General features: G+C 37.1%; 1 protein-coding gene across 2 annotated transcripts; it reads right to left on the reverse strand.

The window, feature by feature from the left end:
• Positions 1–2119: 2119 nt before the first annotated feature.
• LOC132278179 (DNA-directed RNA polymerase 3, chloroplastic) lies at positions 2120–24655 on the reverse strand. 2 transcript variants are annotated; one of them, XM_059779984.1, is made up of 19 exons: positions 23723–24655; positions 19916–20119; positions 19671–19804; positions 19260–19329; positions 18761–18819; positions 18394–18511; positions 15708–15821; positions 15334–15465; positions 14240–14656; positions 10851–10901; positions 10117–10187; positions 8669–8753; positions 8348–8500; positions 5678–5752; positions 5480–5569; positions 4512–4559; positions 4315–4429; positions 3378–3481; positions 2120–2923 (listed from the first exon to the last, which is right to left on the reverse strand). In XM_059779984.1, the coding sequence occupies exons 1-19, from the start codon at positions 24614–24616 to the stop codon at positions 2813–2815; spliced, it is 3045 nt and encodes a 1014-aa protein (XP_059635967.1). In that variant the 5' UTR covers positions 24617–24655; the 3' UTR covers positions 2120–2812. The 2 variants fall into 2 exon arrangements, with proteins under 2 accessions (XP_059635967.1, XP_059635968.1); XM_059779985.1 differs by lacking the exon at positions 5480–5569.
• Between the last annotated feature and the right edge of the window lie 1126 nt (positions 24656–25781).

Genomic DNA, 25781 nt, shown 5'->3' on the forward strand with positions numbered 1-25781 from the left:
ATTATAGGAAAAATTCAATATCAAACAGACAGGTTTGCTTGTCCTATTTGATTATAATTTTATTTATTTATTTATATATTTTTCCAAAAGGTCAATTTTACCACTTGTTCCCATATTTAAGGGTAAATTAAACAAGCCTCCCTTTTGATTTATTTACTCTAATCACAAAGATCTCTCTTTTGAATTTTGAAATTATATTGATCTCCCTTAATAATGAAACACGAACGTCCTGGAATTATCAAATGAATTAACTGATTTGTTTAATTTACTAAAATTCCCTAAATTATTATGATCAACGACTGAACTATCATGCTCTAAATGGTATATAGATGAGAGATTAATTTCACACTGAAATAGAATTGTTACAGAAAAATTAACAAAAAATATATAAACTATACTATATCCACACCTTGCAAACTGATCGACACATTGGACAGGAATTGGTTTTAGACACCCATTTGAGCGCACAGTCTGCGTGGAACCTATGGGAACACGCACCATCCCCGTGGAGAAGCCGTCTAGACATATCGCACATAAATCTACCTGTTGTCCTCCGCCGCCGCCATCAAATTTGTTGATCCTTAATGCAGCTTCAACTTCTTTAAACCCTACAGGTTCATGGGTCACAATTGGTTCCAACTCACCTACAATTTCTTCTTCTGCTTCCCCTAAATAAGACCTCAATTTTTGCGGAATGTTAACAACTTGATCATGATCTTTGTGATCATCATAATCAACTACTTGTTCATCAGCATGTAAAACTCTCACAACTGATAATGATGCATGGTGACGGAGGGAAGGAGAGCTTAGAGTATAACTAATATATTTTTTGTGGTAAATTAATAGTCCATAAACCATATAATTCCTCCAAGTGCTGCTGATTATTATTGTTGTACTCAAAGGTGGTGGTGAGATGAATATCTACAACGATCACGATATTGGGCTTTTCCAGAGCATGAACCAAGGTTTCCTTGGTAAACTTAAACTTTGGTTGTGAGGTAGAAAAATAAATTTTTGGCTAAAATTTTAGTAGTGGGCAAGGTAAATATATTTCTTCGTCTAAGAAGACAGAAAGCCAGCAATTGAAGTAAGGAGTGACTACGCAATAAGGAATGGAGGTTGAATTCGCAAACTAGGTTGCTGTTGTCTGTTAATTCACGAGCTGCTGTGGTTGTGGTACTAGTTCTACTTTCTCCCTTCATTACTACTTTGTTGTTTAGGCGCAACATCAACAGTCCTTGCTGCTGGGATTCCGATGGAGAGGAGACTAATTTGTTGTCGAAGCTGAATAGCCTTTCGTTCCACTTGAACACGCGGACTCTCATATCATCAAATTCTTCACTATATTTCACCATCTTCGGATCTTCATCTTCATCTTGCTGCGTATGCAATCAAATTTTGGGACTACTGTGAGATACGCGGACGAGGAGTAGGCAACCTCCTAACAACAGGGTTGCAAAGGCACTAATGGAGATCGAGAGGCTTTGAGAGAGATATATCATCAAACGTAAGAGGAGGGTACATATATATATATAGAAAGTACTTTACTTGCGCGTTAAGAATATATGTATTGGGCTGCTTTGCTTTATCACAATCAACAAATAACATTCAAAAATCAGAAAATAGAAAGTTTCCAAAAATCTCTTCTAGTTAAACACCGATTTAGAAAGTTTCCAAAAATCTCTTTTAGTTAAACACCGATTTTGTTTTTGGAATTTTTTTGTTTTTTTTTTTTTTTAAAGGTAGCGGAGACTTTTTTTTAAATAAGTTTAAAAGCATTTTGAATGAAAATTCACAAGGTAATAAATAGTACGGAATATCTATCTCTCCATGAAACTGATCATCTTTCACATATCTATCTCTCCATGAAACTGATCATCTTTCACAGGTAGTAGTAGTATGATAAAAAATAATCCGATTTCATAACATCAGGGGGTTGGCGCTCAGATATTGCTAGTTCCGCATAGATGAACATACCCTTGTTTCAATTTACCTTGACCTTAATATTTGGGACATTTCATCTGTTTTTTACTAAAATTTTATTCAATTTAAGCTCAAGCATGTAGTGGAAAACAAGCTTTAATGTGTCTGAATGCAAGTCCTAAACCAACAGTTAATAGAATGCAAAAAATTCCATTTGAATTTTATTTAACATGAACTAGCCAATTGGCATGTGTAAATTACAGGATTTAAGGTACTACCATCTTTCCTTGTACAAATTACCTTTTCTCTATTTTCATACAAATACAAAATATACAGAACGAATCTCGATCATCATTAACCCAGACTAAATATCTAATTTATCACCATGAAGAATCAGAACCACCAGTAATGAACTCCGTGATGATCAACTCCTGTAGTAGAAAACAAAGGAGAGATATAAACTTTTGACTTCTGTCGCTATCTCTGCATCCGGCAATCAATAAACCATGAAATAGAATATTTCAACATTCTGAAATTCCATTTCAGGTACAAGGATGAAATTCCTTTGGCGTGTGGCCCAGATAATCAACCAGGCCTCAATCTGCAATCTAGGAAAAAGCCTTCCTCTGTTTATCTTACTTAACATAACAATTTTCAACTCCCTCCATTTCCAGGACTGTAGACTTGCGGGAAAGACCAGCAGCATTCAATTTTAGTGCCTTTTGCCTGGCCTTCACATAGCAAACCTGAGCTTTCATGACACACAATAAATGTCATCTCAAACTTTTAGGACCTTCATCCCACGGGCCAACTTCAGCCAACTCCATGATCCACTAGGGGTCTAAAAATTATTACACTTTGGCAACAGACATTGCTGGTACATGGAAGGTCAGTTGAAAAAGTATGGAGAATCTATAACTTCTTGCAAGTCAAAATCACCTCTATCTGGGAGGGAAGGAAACGTCAAAGCTGGATATGATGTCTGGAAGCTTTCAAGCAACTGTGGCAGTGACAATCGAAATAATTAGAAGGATAATGGAAGTATGTGAACTAAAACTTCAGATCATTTGATTTACCAACAAAAAAAAAAAAAATTAAAATAAACTTTCAATGAATTGTTAAGTTGGCATCCAAATCCATGAAGCCACCGATTTAATATAAATGTGGAAATTAGAATTTGGGCAAGACTTTAATTAGAGTGACTGATGGATACTTTCAGAATGAGCAATCAAGTCAGACTTTTCCTAATTGATTATATCAACTCGTAGAAGAGGAAGGTAGCAGAAGCTTTTCGGAGCAATTGAAAAATTGATGTAGAAACATTTTCTCAGTTTTTATTGAAAAATGAACAACGAACCTAAGAAATTATAATTGTGGCCATTCAAATGCACCAAAAAGAATATATAACTGTTATACCCTTCAACCTAATATGGAAAGGCTAACTCAGTGCTTACATTTTCAAGTATTGGCTTGCTGTATAACTCCACAAATTTCTCCCTAAGTATCTGATTCATCTCCTCGACGTCGCATGCATGTGTCCAGAAGGAATCATGCACCCCTGAAATAGATTCAAAGGACAAGGGTGTGATAATATATATATATATATATATATATATATATAAAGAATTAAAAATGTTCCGTTTTCATAGAGTTGTCCGCAGTCTTCTTAGGTAGACGATATGAAATTACGAGGATTGGAGTGAAAATTTATGATAAAAGTAGCAGAGCTGGAGTGGGGCTCTAGAACTATACCAGAGGTCCTAGATTCAACTCCTACCCCACCTAACTCCAACAAAATACACACACACACACATAAAAATAAAATAAAAAATAAAAAAGAAAGAAAGAAATAGAGAAAAAGAGAAGGAAAAACTTGAATAGCGAAATTTCACTATATTCTTTTTCAATTGGAGCAGTATTATTATAGTTATTAATACAAATTTGTATCATGCAACACAGCCTTACTTCGCAGACTAATGAAAATCAAGATTGAATCAAGGGTCAAAGAAAGCAAACAGATATTAATTAATCCTGAAAATAGCACAATGGTTAGTGTAACATTCTTCCAACTCTGCTGCCTGTGTCAAGCTTATTACAAATACAAAAATCGAAGAGTTAAACTGGCTTGTACTCAGGATTCAGTAAATTAGACAGATAAAAGTAGCAACACGCTTATCAACAAAAGACATGAAAGAATCCCCACAAAAATGGACATTTTTGCCAATATATGAGAAATGGGAAATAGAACGGGAGATATCTGTTTCAATGGTCAATTTGGAATAGTTTTCTACTATATATCATTTATAGGTGGGCTCTGTGCGTGTGGAGGTTTCCGGTCTGAAACAGTTATTGAATAAGTTTAAACTGATGGAACAGATGACCAAGACAAACCTGCAAAGTGTAATCCAGCATCCCTGCAAGCAATAGCAGTCATCATCATGTGTGAGCCATCAAGTGAGTGTACAAAATTTGGTGGAAACGCTGTTCTCTGCTTTTTGACCACGACCTAGAATACGAATTTAAAGTCTTAGCAACTGGATAATGTACCTGAAAATTAAGGATGGAGTACTGCAATAATGTAAACTTACCGAGTCACCCTCTCGCTGCAAAGCCAATACCTGAAGAGAAGTTTTAATCTGCAGCACCATGGTGTAATTAGCACAACTTTGTCTATACTTCTTTGTCTTTTATGTTGTGTTCGGTAGGAAGGAAGGAAGAGGTGTGGAGAGAAAATAGGAAGGAAGGAGCGAATTTCCTTTGTTCAGTAGAGATGATACAAGGAAAGAAAGAAGAATAGGAAGGATGACCCATCCTTCCTCCTTTACAATTTTTCATCCGCCTGAAATTGGACTATTATAGAAGTTTTAAATTAAATATTATTCTTTTTTTTTTCATAATTTATTTATTAATTAAATATTATTCTAAATTATACAACTTTTAAATTACAATACTATCCTCTATAAATTACAATATTATAAATAATAATGGATATAATGGTAAAAACAATTAAAACTTTCTATTTTCCTTCTCTAAACAGACATAGTAAATTATGAGCTTATTCTCTTCTATTCAACCGAACAAAAAGAAGGAAATACACAATCTCTTCCCTAGGATTGTCTCATCCATCCCTTCTTCTCTCCCTTCCATCCAATTTTTTTCTTTCCTACCGAACATAGCATTAATAAAAAGAGCAAATGGAGCATTGATATTAATTACTTTGCCTCCAGTCCAGTTTTAACCATACCATGAGCTGTTTCCTTCTCTAGATATGTAAAATTAAAATATGTACTATTCACCAAAAAGGATCCCTCTTTTATTTCAGTGGATAAACAGTTCTTTTATAATCTTCAGTCTCTCTTTCTCAAAAGTTTACTGCACTCAACAAGAATACACAAAATTTCTGGAAACTGTTTAGGAATAAAGATTAGGCAGTTTTTCCACTCAAGTCATTTGATCACTCGTCTGCCATGCAATTTCTAACATCTGCAACTTGAGATGGAGCTATTTAAAATGGATTATCAGGATATTAGGTTGTCTAATTAGGTCAAACACTCACAACATGCCGTTCAGTTTTAAAGTAGGGCTGCACAACAGGAAGACCTAGAGGAGTTGTCCACCGAACGGGTTGATTTTCTGAAGCAATAACCTGCAGAACTCCCATCATCCAACAATTTAAATTCATGAAAAAAAGTTCTATTTTCGCCATAGGACTTCAATAAAATTTATTTCTCCAAAGTGTGAGATAAAAGCATACCTTTGCACAGTCGCCAAGCCAACCCATTATGGCACGTGCAGCTTGAAATATCTCTCCAAGGGCGGCCAATGTCACCTATGACAAAATTGAGTAGAAAAGACTGATCAACAAGTTAATACAGCAGCAGATTCTTCTTAAGTCATTGGCAGCTAACATGCTGTGGCTATAACTGACGTTTAAATCAATCATGAATGTAAAAATATGACAAACACGGCATTTTTTAAAGAAGAGAAACAAAAAAGTGAAAAAAACTTAGCAGTGAACTTAATATATACAGTAAAATTTAGTCAATATGTAAATTCAACACCTGAACAATATTGAAAGACAGTAGTACTTATACATTGCAATTTGCCCATTTTTTACAAATAGCATGTGGCTTCGACGAAAAGTATGACTTACACAATTTCTTTTATTTTTTTATTTTTATTTTATTTTGTTGCAATTCTGCTGGTTTTGTTAACAAGAGCAATGCCATTTCTTTTTAGCCATAAATTTTACTATCTTTTCTTATATTTAAAAAAACTAGCTTAAGCTTAGGAGACAGAGTAGGATTAACACATCTATAATATGAATAACTGACAGATCACAATAGCAGAGTCAAATTAAAATTATTTTGATTTATCATGTTAGGTCAATAAGACTTGGATTGGCAAATTTTGTTAAACAAAACTGGAGTTACCTCCTAGAGTCCTACGAAGTATCGAAGAAGGAAATCAAAGCTACATTCAAAGGTAAATAAGTAATTTTCTTCATTAAGGGTAAAAGGGTTATATAACACATTGATGCACTCACCAAATTATGGTTCATGCATGCATAGTTAGGGTTTCTGATTTTTCCATGATTTGATCTTAATTGATTTCCAAAATCTTTTCAAGCATACGTTGAGAGGTTTTGGAAACTTCCTGAATTGAAAATTTTCTAAGTTAACATTGCATTAGACTTCGATCGATCGAGGGTTTGATCAAGGCCTACTAGATTATAATCAAGTGATCAACGAATATTTCGATTGATCAAACCGTATGAAAAAGCAGTTTCAAATTGAATTTAAACTCTACCAACCCTATTCTCTCTATATTTTTACTTTGCCTGTATATACCATGCTAGGGTAAAATACAATAGACTCAGATATAACTCATATATTCAAAAAGAGAACATTATTGTGAGTTCTAGAGTGCATCCTATATTTTTGTTTTTGCATTCATCGTTCGTAGAATTGGTGAGTGTGTTTCTATGCATTGACAATTGCAGTTGCATACTAAAATCAAAGAGTTCAACACAACCTTCAATCCATACTCGAAGATTGAGCCTGGACAACTAGTGGCTGAGACCGAATTGACTGCTGGAGAAGCAGATTTGCGAGGAGAGTAAGCTGTTGATGAGTGGACGGAAGACCTGGAGACTTTTGGAGAAAGTTTGGGGTCATCTATGTTAGGGAGGCAACAAGGAGTTTCTAGGGTTTTGGGAACTGCTAACTTATGTTGTAAACTTCATTCTTATAGTTGATTTCGGTTTGCCTGGACTAAGTCCCCTTGGGATTTCCATGTAAAAATCCATGTCCAATGCTTTACTATTTTATCTATTTATGGATTGAGTGTTTATCGTTCTGCTATGAACTGAATTTAAAATTCTGGTAATATAGTTTTAAATTAAAAAAGGGGTTAAATTCAGTAGTTGGTCTTACAAGACCTACTCACCCCCCTCCAGGTCCAGATCAAAAGCCTCGTGCGGCTCCCCGTTAGAGCCTCGGATTCTGGTCCTTACTATCTCTTCAAATTAAATCGGATCAGATTACTTTTTTTTTTTTTTTTCTTTACAGATCAGATTAGGATCACCCTTGATCTGGTCCAATCGGATCCATTTACAGCCCTAATTGGCAGGCTGCTTGGCATTGGTTAATCAAAAGAGAAATTCCAAAAAGACAGGTGCAATAATTGTCAAAGACGTGGGGGATACGGTTTTCTGTAGAATGCCCCTAACCGCACAGTGCAGCTATGGCAGCTTTATACAAACACACAACTAGGAACAAGCAAAAATACTCATCGCCAGCCCAAATTCGACCTAGTTGTTATATCAGCATTCTTATTTGAGATATTTAGATTAGCCCCCCTTGGGTATCCATGTCTTTTTTTTTTTTTTTCTTTTCAATTTTTTTTTTTTTTTTTTTTTTTTTTGTTGTTAAGTTGTTTGGATACCCGCTCAAAATTGTTAATGAAACTATCATTGCGTAAATAAAGAGAAATCTACCAATGCACAAAGTTAAACTCAACCATTTGTGTACTTCTTTCTTTTATTGAGTTTCCTCTATATATTTTTGAGCCAATTTTCTTTGTTATCAAAGTTTTCTCCAAATGGTACTTAACCCTCTTGCCCATCCATCAAGATCTCAGCCTCTTGCTTTCAGTGGTGGTGGTTGAATGAAATTTCCAATTCGGTCATTTGGAAATTCCACTTCTTACAGGGGATTAACAAGTGATTGATTTTAAGCCATATGGCTTCAGCATGCCACCACAAGAATCAATCCCATGTGACAACTACATTGTGAATTTTCTTAGAAATGAATACCATGGCCCCAAATATAGAGGATATTAAGGCGGGAATAATGTTCTCTATTACCAATTATCTAACACTCGATATAATCTAACACTTAATATACGATGGCTGGATACTTACTTTGGCAGCATAGCAAGCTGCATTGAATAGCAGCCTATCATCAGTAATATGACCCTTCTCCTCTAATCTTCTTTTGATCTGCTCCCGTGCTCCAACATAAGTAACACCATAAACTGAAGTCATGACTGTCTGTTTAACCAGTTTCCTATCAACCTGAAAGCTTCCAAAATATCAAACTGTCAGTTGATTAAAAACTCAAAACAGAAGACACTGGTTACTAACTATAATTAGTTACTTAGAAAGACAAGATTCTGAACTTCGGAATAGCTAAAACCAAAAAATAATAAATCATAAATAAATAAATAGGTAAAACAAAACAACCTGACCAATTAAGAGCTTGGCTAGCAAAGCATGTGGATTAGTTGCAGGGTCCTTGTTACTGTCCCTTTCCATGATATTGTGAACTCTGCCAAAATTTATCATTGAGAATCATAATATACTAGTGTATTAAGAAAAAAAATACAGTAAGAAGAATGAAAACACACAAAAGATTAAATGTGACTGAAAACCGCATACTGTATATTAAAAGGGATCTGTTTGGTTCAGTATTCTGAAACTAGTTATCAAGAACCCAGAGAATAGAAAACTATTTTGACAATTCTTTTAAAACAAACCTTTTTTCAATCGAGTTTTCAGAAAACTGACAACCAAACAGGTTTCCGTAAAGTTATCAAATTTTCAGTTCTCTAAAAATAGAAAACTGAACCAAAGAGAGCTGAAAAGGAATTTAAATCTGAATTTTTTTTAAAAAAGGAATTTCCTTTTTACTGGATCATTGAAAACATAACGAAAGGTCCTTAAAGGAAGTCTCTCTAATATAGGCCCTTTCATGATCAAAGAGTAAACAAGCAAGAAGAAGGAAACCAATCCTCTTAGTTGGCCTTACTTTCCTTTACCCTTACTCGCTTGGGAAAAGATATACTAAAAATGGTTTAACAAGTGACTAGCGGCTCTCTAAACTTCATTTAGTACTTTTCTCCCCCTAGCAACCCTCAAAGATTCAAACTCAGAGAGGAGTAAATTCTCCCACCCCAACACCCAATCCTCTAACCTCGTCAAACACATCCAGTGACATTGTCCCATATTATGGAAATGGATGCAAAGACATCACCAATTGCAGAAACAAAGGAAGACACTGGGAAAAGATATGAGTGTTATTTTCCTCAGTGGCTTTACTTAAGGTTTTAAAACATTAAAACAATGATAATTTTACAATAGATGAAAATTAAACCCAAGTTTTCTTCCTGATATAGCAGATGGTCATCTTCTCGGGATTCAGTTCCTTTAAATCCCTAGTTTTATCCTGGAGTTCAGGTTTTGTTCACAGGTTTTCAGACCTATATTAATGCAAAACAGCTTATTTCTGCGAAGGGCATATCAGCCAAAAATGCCTACGAATACTAGCATGCGACCAATAATAGCCCTAGTTTAGTCCTTCAATTATGATGAAAGTACAAAGTTCTTAATATCCAGATTGCTAGGTCATTAGGCCTTAGGTTAGCAAATTTCGGTACAAAACGGAATCCGTGTTTTTTATTTTTAGTTTGTTAATTTTTATATGCTTTTAGAAGCTGCTTTAATTAGTTGGCTAGATGTTACCTTCTGATCCAGAGTACTTTAATGGATGACTACAAGACTTTATCAAGGGCAAAAATGTAAAATCACCTCTCAAGTACCAAGTAAATTGGCAGTAATGCTACAGATTGCAGTCAATATGCTATTATCAAGCTGACAATAGCACAACGAATTACGCCATAGAACAAATGTACCTTGCAGCAATTTCAGAGTAAACATCAGCAGGTTTATCTCCCGCAACTAAGTTGACTGCAGCACCTTCAAACTGTGAAAGTACACCCACCACAAAGAAGCAGTGTAAATATACTACAAATTGATCAACAGAGCAAGAATTTTCAAAAAAACAAGTTGATAAGCAGAAGTTCATAATGTTGATGAACAAAATAATTAAAGGCAGAGATTAACAACATCAATACTGCGTAGTGTATACTACAATAAAATCCCTAGGCAAGATCAGGTGTGAAAGTCATAAAACAGTCACCATGAAAGTAGAATTAATTTACGGAGTATCAAAGCCTAAAACCATGCATGCTAGGCAACTAAAAGAAACAAACCACCAACGGGCCAGTGGCCTAGCGGTATCAGCCTCTTACTTTCCAAAAGGAAGGTCAGGGGTTCAAGTCTCAGAAGAGACAAGTGTGTGTGTACCAACTAGGGAAAAAAAAAAAAAAAAGAAACAAACCCCACTGACATGGTTATTAGTACATCTACAGAAAGAAATAATCCAATTGCAAGAAGATAATTCCATAAAAATCAGCAGGATCACTGAATGTTAGATCTCAACGACTTCACAAAAATATCAATCCTCATTTTCAATAATACATAAAACATGAAAATAGAAGTGTATATGATGCAAAGAAGATGTTTCCTCCAAAAAATAATAAAGATAATAAAAAGGAAAGAAAGCATGTCTGAACAGAAAACATACACTATCTCTTCCAAGGGCTGCATAGTGCTGTAGACCATTGCATGAACCATCCTACACAGCTAGCATCAGATTAGAAAAACTAAACGAGGCTGATGTGCGGTGTTCAAAATCTTCTAACTAAAAACAAATATGTAAAAAGCATTACAATTCCTATATAAATAAGTAAACCAATTGACGAAGTAGATAAGACACATCCTTCAAATTACAAATATAACTTGGTTTATCACACTAAAGAAAAGAAAACTACAAACCCCACATAAAACTGGCCTCTGCTTGTAACACAGTGTTATTAAAGGCTCAAAGAGCACCAAGGCGCTAGAGGTCATTTGGAGCCTAGGCGCGAGGTGCGCACCTAAGTGAAGTGAGGCGCACAATTGAAATTTTAAACTACCATAAAAGCATTCATATCACACAAGTCATATCAATATTCTAAATCATTCAAGAACCATAAAACAGAGCACAAATTTGTTTTCTTGAAAGGCAAAACAGAGCACAAAAAGAAATAGGGTTAATTTCACTTGGCCAAATATCACATTAAAGCAACTTTTGAAAATTACTCACTTAGGTCCAATTTTACTTTTCCGTCACTGACACCGTTAAAATTGTATGAAAAGACAATTTTGCCCCTAATTTATTAATACCATTTATTCTAAAATATCATATAACTAAAATGACTATGTAACCCCTCGTTTATTACTCCACCTACCAACTCCTCTCTCTTTCTCTCTCCGTTGATCACTGAGTCATTTAAGAAATATGAGAAGATATCTTATGGGAGAAGAATTGGGTGGATAAGCTTTAATCTCCCAAATGGCTATATAACTAAAGTTATGTGATACATACATACATACATATATATATATATATATTTATATATATATATATACATGTTGATCAGTGAAAGTAAATGGTTGGTAAGGAAATTAAATCAAGTGAACAGAGAGAAGATGTCCCAGCCAAAATCAAGTGAACAGAGAAGCCCCAACCAAAAGTTTCCTTGTGATTCATCTCTTTTTTGTTCATCATTGTGATGTTGTGGCCCGAATTTGGTGCTGGGTCGCAACGACCCGTTGGATGAGCTTTGTGTGGGCCCAAGCCCACCAAAGGTTCAGCGGCTTGGCCCCGAGGAAAATTTTTGACTTGTTTTTTGCTCAAGGGTCGTGGACCCTAATTAGTCTCTTGTAACCTAATATATAAGGGCGTTTAGGGTTTGGAGTGGGCTAAGAGAGAGACTCTAAAATTCATACAAGAACAGAGTGAAGGGCTGAAAACTTGTAATCTCCAATTTTACACATAGTGAAAACTTTCGCCGTATCTCAACCATGGATGTAGGCTGTTGTTGAACCACGTATAAATCTTTTTATTCTTTGTGTGGTGTATTTCTTTTTCTGTCGTGATTCTTCATTTTATCTTGGGTTCGCTGCGTTTGTCATAACAATCATGATGTAAAATCTGTGACCCAACCAACCTAACCAGAGTGCATCAACGATCCAACGGAGACCCAACTGGAAATTGAAGACCAAGCAACTCCGACGAGAACAGTTGCAACGAGTCCCAGAACACTACTTATATTGTAATTTTTATACATTGAGCAGTTTATATGATGGTCTGATTGGATGAAAACGAAGGAGGAGGGGCAATGCCGCTATTGCAATCAACGGTGCATATTTATGTTAGAAAGGGTAATTAATAAGGGGGAATATTGTCTTTAATTAATAAGGGGAAACTTTTGACTAGGTTGCCAAAGACGCGTCCTTCCCTTTTTTCTTTTTTTTTTCAGTGGCGATTGTGAGGTCACTGCAATAACTGGGTTGCTAGGGATAGTGGCGTTTAGGATGATGGTGGTGGCAGCGGAGTAGAGGAATAGCTTGCCGACTGGGTTGCCGGGGCTTGCGGTAGGCGAACCGTCCTTCCTCAATTTTTATTTTTTTTTTATTATTATTATTTTTATTCCAGTGAAAAACAGACCAAATGTTTGTAATGCGAGTGATAGTTATTTTTTAAAGGTATTTCAATGTGATATTTGGCCAAACTTGAGGGGGTGTCAGTGTAATTTACCCAAAGAAATAAATCGAGAAGAGAGAGAAGAAGAAGAAGAAAGAACTGGCATGGCTTCGTCGTTCATCTCTGCCACTAGGGCTTCGTCATTGGTCTCACAGTCTCACTCTTTTTATGTTCGGTTGACACTTTGACTCTTGGAATTTCTTATTTGTTTATTCTTTTGAACAAAAATTCCTTCTCTCATACACTTAGGATTTCTTATTTGTTTATTAAGTTACCAAAAGTACCCTTTTTGGCTTAAGAGATAGAATAATCATTAAAAAATAATAACAATAACAGTGAGGCGACGAGGCCCAACCTAGGAGCGCGCCTAGTAAACATCGGTGCGCCTGGGATGACAACAGGCACTAGAACTGCGCCTTGAGCCTAGGTGCACCTTTAACAACGCTGGTAACTAAAATGCAAAGGATGTAACAAGCGTTTGATGGCAGGAGAATTTTTTGAATGCAAAACAAAAAGCTCAACTAAGCACCTTTCTTACAAATCACAAGGAGGGAATGAGGCCTTTTTTATTTATTTATTTATTTATTTATTGAGTTATCTTATATTTAAATAAACTTTCTATTGTTATCCTAGCAGGAATTTGAAAGTTTAATTTCCATGGTCATCAGATGCCGACCTTTAAAAGCCAAAAGGGACAATGAAACAATAAATTCTCGCATCTCTAGGTTGTCTATACAATTAATGTGAAGGTATCTCATCAGAGAACTTGTACTACCTTTTGAGTTGGGGCTAATGACATCTTGAGAGACTGGAATGCACTAACTTGATCAATTCTTCAGAAGAGGGAGACATCTGTCAGCACCCTGGCAACGTAGACACATCTCATGACTACAAAGGAATCATGAAAGCAACGAGGATTTTTTTTTTATCCAGGAGAATACACGACTACAAGTCGAAGCCTACACTCTTCTAGTCCTTACAAAAGATTTCACCTCACTTAGATGGCGTCATGGTAAAAAGAAAGTCAAGACGATGGTATCCAATAAACAAAGGATCTTTAGATTTTCTCTATGTGTATCAAGGAATTGCAGCTAGTGGTTACCTTTCAAAATCTTCTCAAGTGTGCCACTGAAAAACATGTATGGAGAGGGATAGGAAGGTACGATTAGGGTCCAGAGAATATTTATTATTATTATTTTTTTATACTTTTTAGTTCGTTTAGGAGTAACAAAGAAATTCATAATATAATTTTCATCATAATGGAAGTGCAAAAAATTAATTTCATCAAAAGAGCATCCTTGAAACAATTTACGTATATTATATTCAGACTGCATAAACTGGTATAAGTTTTTTTCCAAATTCAGGGCATCTAATAAGGTACACACCTGATGAATTGGCAGATGGGAGATGACAGTATGAGGCATTGAGCTTTGTAAGGCTTCTGATAGATTTATACAAGCTGCTAAGCACTGAAAAGGATCTTCAGCCATCAACCACCAGCGGTTTCCATGAAGAGGGTTGTGGGCTGAATCCAGTACTTCATCCAGATGGTTATCTACAAATGATAGGCGCCCATCATATGAAAGCTTTTCAACACCGCCTGCATACAGATTTGCTAAATGAATCTTCAGCCAACACAACCCAGACTTGCCCAATGGCCGTCCTTCAGCAAACTCAAGAACTCCTCGACAGAGATCAGAGCTCAAATGATTCAAATGCGGATGCATAGGGTAAGCGCGGCCTCGGAAATCAAGATTGTGCGGATAGTAAAAGCCTTCCTCATCTTTCATTTTCCGAGCCACCTATTTCATAGTATATCAGAATCCATCCCTACACAATGAAACCTAAAGCAAGCAGTCTGGATACAAATCTTCAAGCCCTCTAGTATTAATCAACATTTTATATGATCAAATTGCATTCAGTATTTGTCAGATCAGCTGCATATCCTCAAGAACTAATTAACCAAAAAAAAAAAAAAAAAAAGAGGTCCCTTTTAAAAGGCAAGTCACAGACATCAAGTTGTGCATAATGTAAGGCAATATCATAATTTTGATGAGAAGACGCCTCAGTGTGACCTCTGTGGGCGGGTGCGAGACTCTGGGCGAGCTAACACACTGGCAGGCTACGAGTGTCATGATCCCAGATCGCCTGGGGAAGGTGAAGGTGAAGGTGAAGGTGAAGGTCTATATGTAGGTTCAACACCTTTCTATGACACAACGCATTTTAAAGTCATGATGGCCATAAACCCATGAGAACTCCGTAGTTAACTGTGCTTATGCAAGAGTAGTACTAGGATGGGTGACTTCCTGGGAAGTCTGGTCTGGGAAACCAAAAGTGGACAATATTGTGTCGGGTAGGGTGAGGGCTGTTACACTCAGTATCTCATTTAAACAGCTGGTAAATCAATCCCATAAGACATCTAACGTGACATTGTACTGCAAGCAGATATTTAATAATTTCAAAAAGAAAGAAGTCTTACGGAAAGCTTAAGTTCGGTGTCACATCGTTGAGAATGCATCTCTTGGTTAATTTTCTTTGCCTTGCTTACACTCCATTTCCATTTTTTGATTTCTAACAAATTATCTGACTGTGGCTTCTCTGGTATTGGAACCTACAAGTCAATGAAGAATGAATCTTTGCCGTAAAAACCATATAAGCTAAAGATGAACAAAAGGAAACCTAATATGTCCAGCTGTATAGCCAATCAATAACCAAATGTTAGAATATCAGGCCAGAAGATTTTCACAAAGCCCCAGAAGGTATTGGAGATTATCCTTTCGGGTAGCCATTTATATTGCAAACAATTTGTTCATAGGAACCTGTTCTTAAACAAAAAATTCAGGATGCACGCACATCTTTGCGATCAACCAGGCCTGCAATGCTGCCACCTCCAGCCCAAATGCTCTCCACCACACTAAGTACTCTTCTGTTTACTCTCCATTTGGTGTTTCCTAGTGTAGAAAGGGCCTGTGCATGTGCAATTCAACATAGAATAGTGTCATAATTTAACTTAACACATAGGAAACAAATGAATGCTTTGGTCTAATATAAGCAATTATATTTTTATTTTTATTGCAAGTAAAATAAGCAATTATGTTCAAAAAGCAATGTCAGAGAGGCATTCAAGCATAATTAACAGTATTCTGCAATAGATGAAATGATCCACAGATACAGGTCAATTTACACGCAAAATATTAGCATCTTCAGTTCTTACTTCAGTTAGGTTTTAGGGCATGATGACTGTAAGAATACCCAAGTTATAATGGAAACTACACAGACAATATGTGTACACTGAATATTACAGAAATACTATAGAAAATAAAAACAGATTATGGAGCATTCAAGTATTGCCTTACAGATGCATTAGAATTGCTAAAAAAACATTTGCATTACTTTCTGTAAAAGCATTCAGTTCTGAACATTTTGTTCTTGCATCTAAAAAAATCAGATTTTTTGTTATCAGGCTAGTTCGAATTCTTGGTAAAAAAAATTAAATACTATAATTCCTACTTCTGCTACCACCGACTAAATTCGGACTAAATGACCTAGAGCTCAACTGTTAATCACACACCAACATGTCTTTTCCTAAATTCTATGCAAAGTTATTTAATTCTTCCACATATCTATGGAATACCTTCGATTGAAATCAAGTGCCTCACTCATGCAATTATTGGTTTTAGTTGTAAGTGACCAGTCACCAAACCATCTCATTAGGGTTCTCTGTCGTCCTATCCCTGATTAGTGCAACCCTTAAGGCCCTAACTCTTCGGACATGTATTTGGTTCTCTTTCTTTTTCTTTCCCACTGCTTTTTTTCCTTGGTTTGGCATAAAAAGAAATAAGCTATTTAAGTAAAAGAAATGTACCAGGGAAAGGACAATGCATGCTTCAAGAACAAATAGGAAAGACCAACTTACAACAACCCATAACTTGTTCCTCCCAAAGCCAAACTCATGGAGGATAAATGCCCTCCAAATTTCTTTAATGTGGTGCCCCCCTTTATAGCCACAAATTTAGCATCTACATTTACATACCTTAAAACCCAATTCCATCCACCTCCATTAGGATACAAACAATAATCTCTTGAAGTAAATGACCAGAATGCAAGATGGGTAGCTTTCAGAGGAGGCTAGTGGCGGAAGTACAAAAATGTTGAACCTGATTGAGCCATGGATGTGGTCAATTTCTCCCATGGAGTGGGTCTGTGAAAAGGGACATTAAAGGGTTAAGAGTACTTCACCAAACAATTTGGTTATAGGGAGATGAAAAGAGGATGGGGTTAGACATGATTACTTGGTGTGTAGATACGGCTCTCAAAGATAATTTTCCCATATCACTTGGGCATCACTCATCGGAGTCTATTTATAGCTTGATTATGCTAGTATTTCAGTTGGAAGGGTGGTATGGAGTCAGGAAAGGGAATTAGAGTTGGTGGATACATTCTTTTGACTTGCATGGAAACACTATTTCTGGAGGTTAGGAGGAAGTCTAATATTGAGGGGTTCTAGGAGTGGTTCTTTTGAAATGATGTTTAAACATAAGGTGTTATGTAGCCATCAGAGCTTCTTCTTTCCTTTAAAATGGTATCTGGGGTACTGAAGTGCCTTCTAAGGTTGCAACATTTGCTAACTAGCTGTTTCAAGGAAAATCCTAATGGTTGATAGTATAAAGCATCAGGGCAACGGAGTTGCCAGATTGAGGTTGCACAAGCAAAGAATAGAGATTACAATTAATCAATCATCCTTTGGTGTATGCAGCTCTGGATGAAGGGGGAATAAGGGGATTAAGAAAAGGGATTTCCCAAGGATCTAAAAACCCAATCCCTTTTAGGTTTAATAAATCATCATTTGGTATACTGTTCAGTAGATTGGGTTAACTAGGATTTGCTTTTGTCCTTATTTGGAATTCATATGGTTATGCCAGGTATGGTGAGTGTAGTTATGGGAAGGCAGGAAGGGGCTTAGCAAGTAGATAGGCCAACGTGGGCACGGCCTTAGTAGCTTATAGAAAGAGAGGAATAAATTCTCATTTGACAATGTGAAGTTGTTATGTTAAGACCCCCAAACGAGTGTTGTTGATTTCACATTTGATTGGCTTCTGGGGGCTGGGAGGACAGCAATTTCTATTTTTCTGTTGCTGTTGCTTAATAGCCTTTTGTTCACAATTTCCAATGTATTTCTTGTGTATATACCTTCACCTTGTAGTGCTTTCATATTTGTTTGTCAGGGTCGGGGAGAGAAAAAAAAAGGAAAAAGAAAAGGGAGAACGAAAAAACATGAGTAGAATGCAATGGACCCAAAAAATCAGAACTTGCACACTCAATATCATTGAAGAGTTCCCTTCAATCATCGGCTTAGTTTTCACCATAAGATATAACTCTTGCAGCACTTTCGAAAAGGTTAGAATCTCGGGTTTGATAGCAGCACCATTTCTATTAAGCTCTTTCTGTTATATATTGCAAATCTATTGAGAACTTCAACAATAACCTATTACCAATTTACCACTGATAAAAATGCAAAGAATATACATTTTAGTTTTACCTCATATACTTTCTGCATTTGTTTGACTGGAACACTCTTAACAGCATCTTGTTGATGCTTCGATCCATGAGTGCGCATGAGATAAGAAGGTAAGAAAAAGTAGCCACCTTTGTCATACCTGGAAGGAGTTTATTAAATACATGAAAAACAAGACAAAATTTAAGCAGAGAGCAGCGCTCTTCACCTTTTACTGATTTCACATGTAGATATTTCTTTTACATCTCAAAAAGTTGCAAGATCTCATTTTTCTGGCTAATTTTTATATAATTTCTTATGGAAGAGGGTGAGAGGTATAGCTTATCAAAGCATTCTGATTTGAAATTCTTGTCTGCTAAATAAATCAATAAAAGCTAAATTGATATTGTACCCTTTCCATTTCTTTGGAGGCACCAACATTGGCATGTATGGAATTATCATATGTCTAGCCTGCATGTTAAAAAAAAATTGAAAAATTAGATGGATAGTGAAATGTTAGAAATCAGACATACACTTTACAACTACCCAGTTTTCTTATTGTCTATTTGAACTTTTTATTTAAGAACAGTGAGAATTGCTTTAATAAATAACATAGAATTTGGTTCATGGCATTGTCAAATGTATGCTCAACATTACAACCACCCTTAACATGTGCTTGATCTGAAGTGTTAAACTATGAAGAAAAAATATGGAGTATAAAGTATAAATGAACCCACATAACTATGTTTTTATTCTGACAAATCGTTTACACAGAGCTATAAGAAGCATCAACAATGCATTTACTGATTTACATATGAAAGCAATTCATTTAACATGTAACTTAGAGCTGCTAACATATATTAAGAGTGCCAAACAGGTAAGATCAGAAAAAGCAAGATAAGTCGACTCACAGTTCTATCAAGTCCTGTGAAGACTAGGGGGTCACATTCTATAACTCCATACCTCTTCACAACTTTCTGTCTACAAGGACCAAATAATAAATTAAATTTAGAACCATAGCTAGAAAGATACTACTAAAAAGGAAGTTATCCCTGTTCATCTCCAGCAAACCCACTATTCTATGTATATAGACCATGGTAATCTTACTGCAAACAATCCATAAGGTGGGCACCTCATGAACACGGAATCATACAAACACAAACAGATGGTGGAGCTTAAGCATCAAACTTCGAGCCCAACTCATCCAATTAGATACCTTTCCACCAAGAGTCAGTCAAATGATTTGAACTGTCTGGATCTTGGCATGGTGTACCATGATTCAATGACATGGGGTGTAGGCAAAAGAACAAATACATTCTCACCTTGCATCCTTTGGTGCAATTTTGAATAGGTGCCTAAAGGCAGGTCGTATATCAGGTGGACAGTCTGCGGACTGGTTAACTGGAGAATATACATAAGCTGTTTCTGTCAATAATTCTATCAGACGACATCCCAGCTGAATTACATTAGGAAAAATAAATTATTGTTAACTGTAAGACACAGCCAAATATAAATAACTCCATCAATTAAGTCATTTCAGAAGTAAGAAATGAAGAAGGCCACAAACCTTAGCCTGCTTATCTCGACCCCAAGGCTTAATTTCTTCATCTTTCACCAGTTTTTGCACCTCAAGTACTCTTTGCCTTCTGATCAAACTTTGGACACGTTTCCTTAGTATCTCTGTCTCCTTACCTGAACCCTCTTGAGTTTGAGCCACAATCTTCTTTCTTTGGCATTTCTTACTTTTCTCCAAGAAACTATGAATCCTAACCTGAAATAATAATAAGAAAGAAAAAAAAAAATCTTATAAAAAATTAACAATTAATTTTGTAATAACCATAACAATAATAATAGTGCTATTTGCTCTTCAATCAGAGATAATAGCTGAAAACATTAACAAAACATTTTGTATTCTCAAAGCAGAGGTAAAATGATAAAATCTATGAGACAAAATTCTTCCTCCTAATATCAGTATTGCAAAAATAACTGTAGCTGCTAAGTTCTAACAGAAGAAAATGCATGGTGAGATCAAAGGGTTCTAAGCATGCATCAAATAAAATAGAGCACTCAAATGGAACAACACAGACTAGAGAAATTCACATAGTCTGACAATTCCATAGTACTCAAAGGAGCTAATTTTCTAATTCAACTCTCTAGCCACTAAAAGATGAACTACAGTTTTTTTTTTTTTTTTTTTTTTTTTTTTCAAGAGAAGATATATTCATAAAAATTTGAAAAAATGTGTCCTTAAAAAAAAGAAAAGCCAAAATGATGTTATTTAAAGTACACCATTAATCTGAGGGAAGTAAGTGACATGAGTCATGATGAAGATTGAGGGAAAAAACAAACTTAAGTAGTGGTTGAGTGTAATAGTTTGATTTGGAAACTCTTTATCTTTTAGTAACTCATGTGCTTCTCAATATTCAATATGTAGAAAGGCTCATTAACTTTTAATAACCCAATCTCAAATGATTAAATCTGACCTAGAGTGTTTTTTTTTATTATTAAGTAAAAAAAGTACCATACAAACATGCTCGAACGGGGAGCCAATCCCAGAAGAACTACACAATGGCCAAATGGGGCCCCTAATCACTCAACATATCAAAAAAATCCACAAACTCCCCTATAGATTTACAATTTCTTCCCTGAACCCCAAAAAGTAGAGAGTTGAGAATAGAGAGCTTAATGTCACGAAGTGATTCCTAAGACGCTTGGAGGATGGAAGACACGCATGCTGGTTGGCAAAGAGCAGAGTTTGACTGGGAATGGTTCCAGGGAAGGGGCGTGCAGGAGCACAGGATGGTACCTCTTCAGAGTTCAGGCAGGTCGACTCGGTTCAGTTCGAGGTGCTTGTCGCTGGTCGTGGACTTGACTATGAAGAAGGGAGTTGGCCATCCCTGCACAAACTGGTCGGGAGCTGGAGCCGTTCCCCTGACGAGGCCATGGCAGGCCGAAACCAGTCAGCATGTATCCTTGGGAGGGCAGGTCGTGGTGGCTGACCAGGGCGCTTGCGCGAGCTGAAGCAACGCCTTGGTGCCGCACGGGCCGTACCGCTGCGTCAAATCTCTAGGCCCGTGACAAATGGTATCAGAGCAGGACTTGGGGTAAAGCACGGTGGGGTGCCCCCTTGTCGGTCCGGGAGGGGTCAGAGAATGAAGACGGTGCATTGAAGTTGCGTCGATGTGGAGGAATCAATGCAGTTGGGGGGGAGAGCCTCCATCTCCCCAGGAAGAGGCGTCCGTTGAAGTTGCGCATTGAAGGGCCGGAGGGCCGCGCGCACCAAAGTTCGTGCTTAGTCCTTGGGTGATGCAAACCATGGTGAAGGGCGAGCATCAAGTCGGCAGAAGGCCATTGCTTGCTCGGGATGTCGCGGAGGCGGCATGACGGAGAAGAGTCACGTCCTTGAGGAGTGGACGTCCCCTTGGTCCGAGGCCTATCATTGGGCGAGTGCAGTGCAGGGAGCTGCACAAGGAAGCGATGGTGGGAAGGCGAGCATACCGCATGGAGGCAGACTTTGGAAGGGAGTGGACGCAGTAGTGAAGCGCCGCACTGCGACGAGGACGTCGCAGGATTTGGGTGGGGGAGAATGTCACGAAGTGATTCCTAAGACGCTTGGAGGATGGAAGACACGCATGCTGGTTGGCAAAGAGCAGAGTTTGACTGGGAATGGTTCCAGGGAAGGGGCGTGCAGGAGCACAGGATGGTACCTCTTCAGAGTTCAGGCAGGTCGACTCGGTTCAGTTCGAGGTGCTTGTCGCTGGTCGTGGACTTGACTATGAAGAAGGGAGTTGGCCATCCCTGCACAAACTGGTCGGGAGCTGGAGCCGTTCCCCTGACGAGGCCATGGCAGGCCGAAACCAGTCAGCATGTATCCTTGGGAGGGCAGGTCGTGGTGGCTGACCAGGGCGCTTGCGCGAGCTGAAGCAACGCCTTGGTGCCGCACGGGCCGTGCCGCTGCGCCAAATCTCTAGGCCCGTGACATTAAGCACCCCAATAGAAGTTTCCTCTCCCTCAAAAGACCTGCCATTTCTCTCCCTCCACAAACATAGAGGCGTCATCCTCCATGCATCTTGGGCTCGAGCTCCCTCTATACATCCTCTCTGAGTCTCGAGCAAGCTCAATGTGGAAAAGGCATGACCCAGTGAACCCCGGACAGATCCAGAATCATATCCAACTATCTTTTGCAACTAGACAGTGAAGAAGAAAGACAATTCCTTGTCCCTCTCGCACATGCAACACCAATTCACGATAACCTGTCTCCTCCGCCGCAGATTACCAATCGTCAAGATCCTCCCCAGAACTACTGTCCAAGCAAAGAAAGCCACCCTAGGGGGGGATTTAGTGCGCCAAACGATATTCCATGAGAAGGAATGCCCCTGACCTAGAATTAACAAATATACCAAAGTGGGGCATGAGGAGGATGGACACTAGGCCAGAAGGAGAGGGGTTGGTGGAATTCCAGCAGATTAAGAATGAAAGGTCTAACAGAAATCTAATAAAATTTGAGTATATTAATGTGGTTTTCAAGTTCTTCATTGTTCATTGGTTTTCAATATTCATGGGACTCCCAAGATACTTTCATCATGTATTGTCCATAAATATCATACTAGTAATCCGAAAAAAAATAATGAGGGTTCCCCAAGCATAAACATCCTTCAACATTGCGACTTGAAACCTTGGGGCCATCCAGATTCTGGAAAACCCCATTTTTCTTTTCCATAACATTTCAAGGAGAAAACTCATCTCCCAGACTGACTATGTCTTAAAGATTCTAAATTAATAAAAATTTGTACTGAAATAATAAAAAATAATAATATAAAAATCAAAATCTGTCTAATCTCAAAATGCAAAAAGTGACCATAAACATGTGATTCAATAAACTCTTCCCAAAGCCCATGATAATCATAATATATTACTTCAAAAGTTATTGCTGGAAACAGATCATTTCAAAGAAAATTAAAAGAATAAATTTGTATCATTTCTCAGTGGATTGATTATTGCTTAAATCACACACAGAGCCAAGTATTTTGCCATCACTACAGGGAGAAATTCAAATGTCATGCATGCAAAGTGAGATAAAGTTGTCCTGATGATTAATTTTTTGTCCTCAACTTGGTTGTCTTTTTATCATTTTCACACACTAGAAATAATCCAAACAAATTCACTAAACCTTCAAAAAGTTGCAACAAGTTACCATGAATAAAAACATTATTTAATACAATTATGTGTAATATATTTAGATACATAATTGCATCGTCTCTAAAGATTTGATTCAACATATACCCAGATTACCATTCCAGTTTCATAAATCAGCAACTAAGTCTACATGTCCTTGACTATTTTAAACCAAAAAATTCAAAAAATGAAGGCTCACCTCCTGCTCAATGGCCACCCCAATCTGAACCGCAGCTTGAACCACTCGAACACATCTGTTTTCCTGTCCCATCATCAACAATCCCATCATCTTATGCATGACAATAACTGCAATCTTATCCGCGGGCAACAAATCAATGTGTGGCGCGTATGCTGCCTTATGCTTCTTTGTCTGCTGCGCTTCCTGTTCCTTTCTAATCGCTTCCCTTAACGGCTCAAACCAACCCAAAAACAATTTCTTCACATAAGGCAAATTGGGTGCCAACTTTTTTTCACACATCACCCTCACTAATTCTCTATACTCCTCCACCATTTTATCCCAAGCTTCAGTCTCTGCCCTAATCTGCCTCCTTCTCAGCAAATTATACTTCCGCCTATCGTTTTCTTTATATCCTATCTTCAACCCTTGTTTAGTCCTCTTGTACAAACTCTTCATAAAAAATGAAGTAATCCAAGGTGGGTCCTGAATGAACACTCTCCGAATCGATTCTGGGGCTGCAATTTGGTGGAACCCATTAGTGACTGTCTGCAAATTGGCTAAATCTTCGAGACTTTGGACAAAATTTTCATCAGTTGAGTCTGACAAGGGGTGCAAATGAATTGAAGTCGAAGTGTTTATTGAAGGTATCTTTAGATTGTAAGGGAAGGAAGAAGAGGAAAGTGGGAATTTTTGTAAGGTTTTCTGAATGTTCGGGGTTAGAAGGAAGAGAGTGTTTGGATTTTTGCGGAAATTTGGATTTGGTTTGACATTTTTTGTTCTCCATGAGGTTGGGAGATGAGCTCCAGGGCCCGAAGGGATTGAAGATGTCGAAGCCAGCTCTGTGGAAAATGTTATGGATTCGGGGGAGAGAAACCCAGCAAGTGAGCAGATAAGAGAGGCAGGCAGATATATCATATACACAGGGAGAGCGAGATTGAAGAACAGAAGACCTATCAAACCTCCCTTAAACCCTATTGGTCACTTGCCGTACCGTACGCGACATATTTATATGTGTCACGCACGTCAGCTTATAATTATATCTACGTGGCACCATGAGACGGTCCACGTAACATGATTCAACCAGCACTGGGTGCCAAGTCAGCATAATTGTAGCAACGTACACAAAAGAGAAAGAAAAAAAAAAAAAAACACTCAGAATTGCTTGTTTAGAAAAAATAAGGCCAAAGGCAAGTCTGCAACACTTTGCAAAAACAATTGAAAGGTATTTTTGCTCTAAAATTTAATGAGTTTTTATTATTATTATTATTATTTTTGGGCATAATTTAATGAGTTCATGTTATGGAAAAGATCATGCTAATATGGTGGATAAGTGTTAATGTCACATTTGAAATCAGGCTTGATAAAAGAAACAATATATATATATATATATTTTGTCTAAAAATGATTGTGTGAGTTATTTGTCTGGAAAATTAAATATTAAAAGTACATAAATTTAAAAATTGGGAGTAATCTTTTAGAAACCATAAAGGTCAATGGTCACCAAAATTGGGAGTTATTTGTCTGGAAAATAAAATATTAAAAGTACATAAAATATTAAAAGTCCTTCACTTTTCTTTTCATTTTTCATTTCATTTTTTTATTTTTTTTTATTTTTTTTTATTTCCATCTAACTAAACCGAGTCTTAGAAACCGTAAAGGTCAATGGTCATTAAATGGAGGACAAGCATTTTAAAGATGACTACAGCCAAAGCCTGGGATGAGTTCATAAAATAACAGTGTTCTTGAACTAATCCTTCTAGTTTGCCTCCCTTTTCCAATTAACGTTACAGTTTTCTGTATGTTCTAAGGAATACACGTATCATCACTGTTGAAAATGTTGGCATGTTGCCGGTAATATCAAAATGAACTATTTGATCAAAGTTGAGAAAATTGTTTGAAGGTTGAAATTACAATTAATGGGTCTGAAGCTCGAGTTGGATCTCTCTCACTTTAATTTCTTGGCTTAAAATCAGGTAGATGCATACCATAAGACCATTGTAGTCCTTAAACACAAATCTTACCATGTTACCTTGAAAAGGAGAGTTGTAGCTACAGTTCAATCTCGTGAAAAGGGACATGA

The sequence above is a fragment of the Cornus florida genome, unplaced genomic scaffold, assembly GCF_030987335.1.
Source record: "Cornus florida cultivar Cherokee Brave unplaced genomic scaffold, ASM3098733v1 CherokeeBrave_3.0.0_Hap2_Chr10, whole genome shotgun sequence".
NCBI lineage: Eukaryota > Viridiplantae > Streptophyta > Magnoliopsida > Cornales > Cornaceae > Cornus > Cornus florida.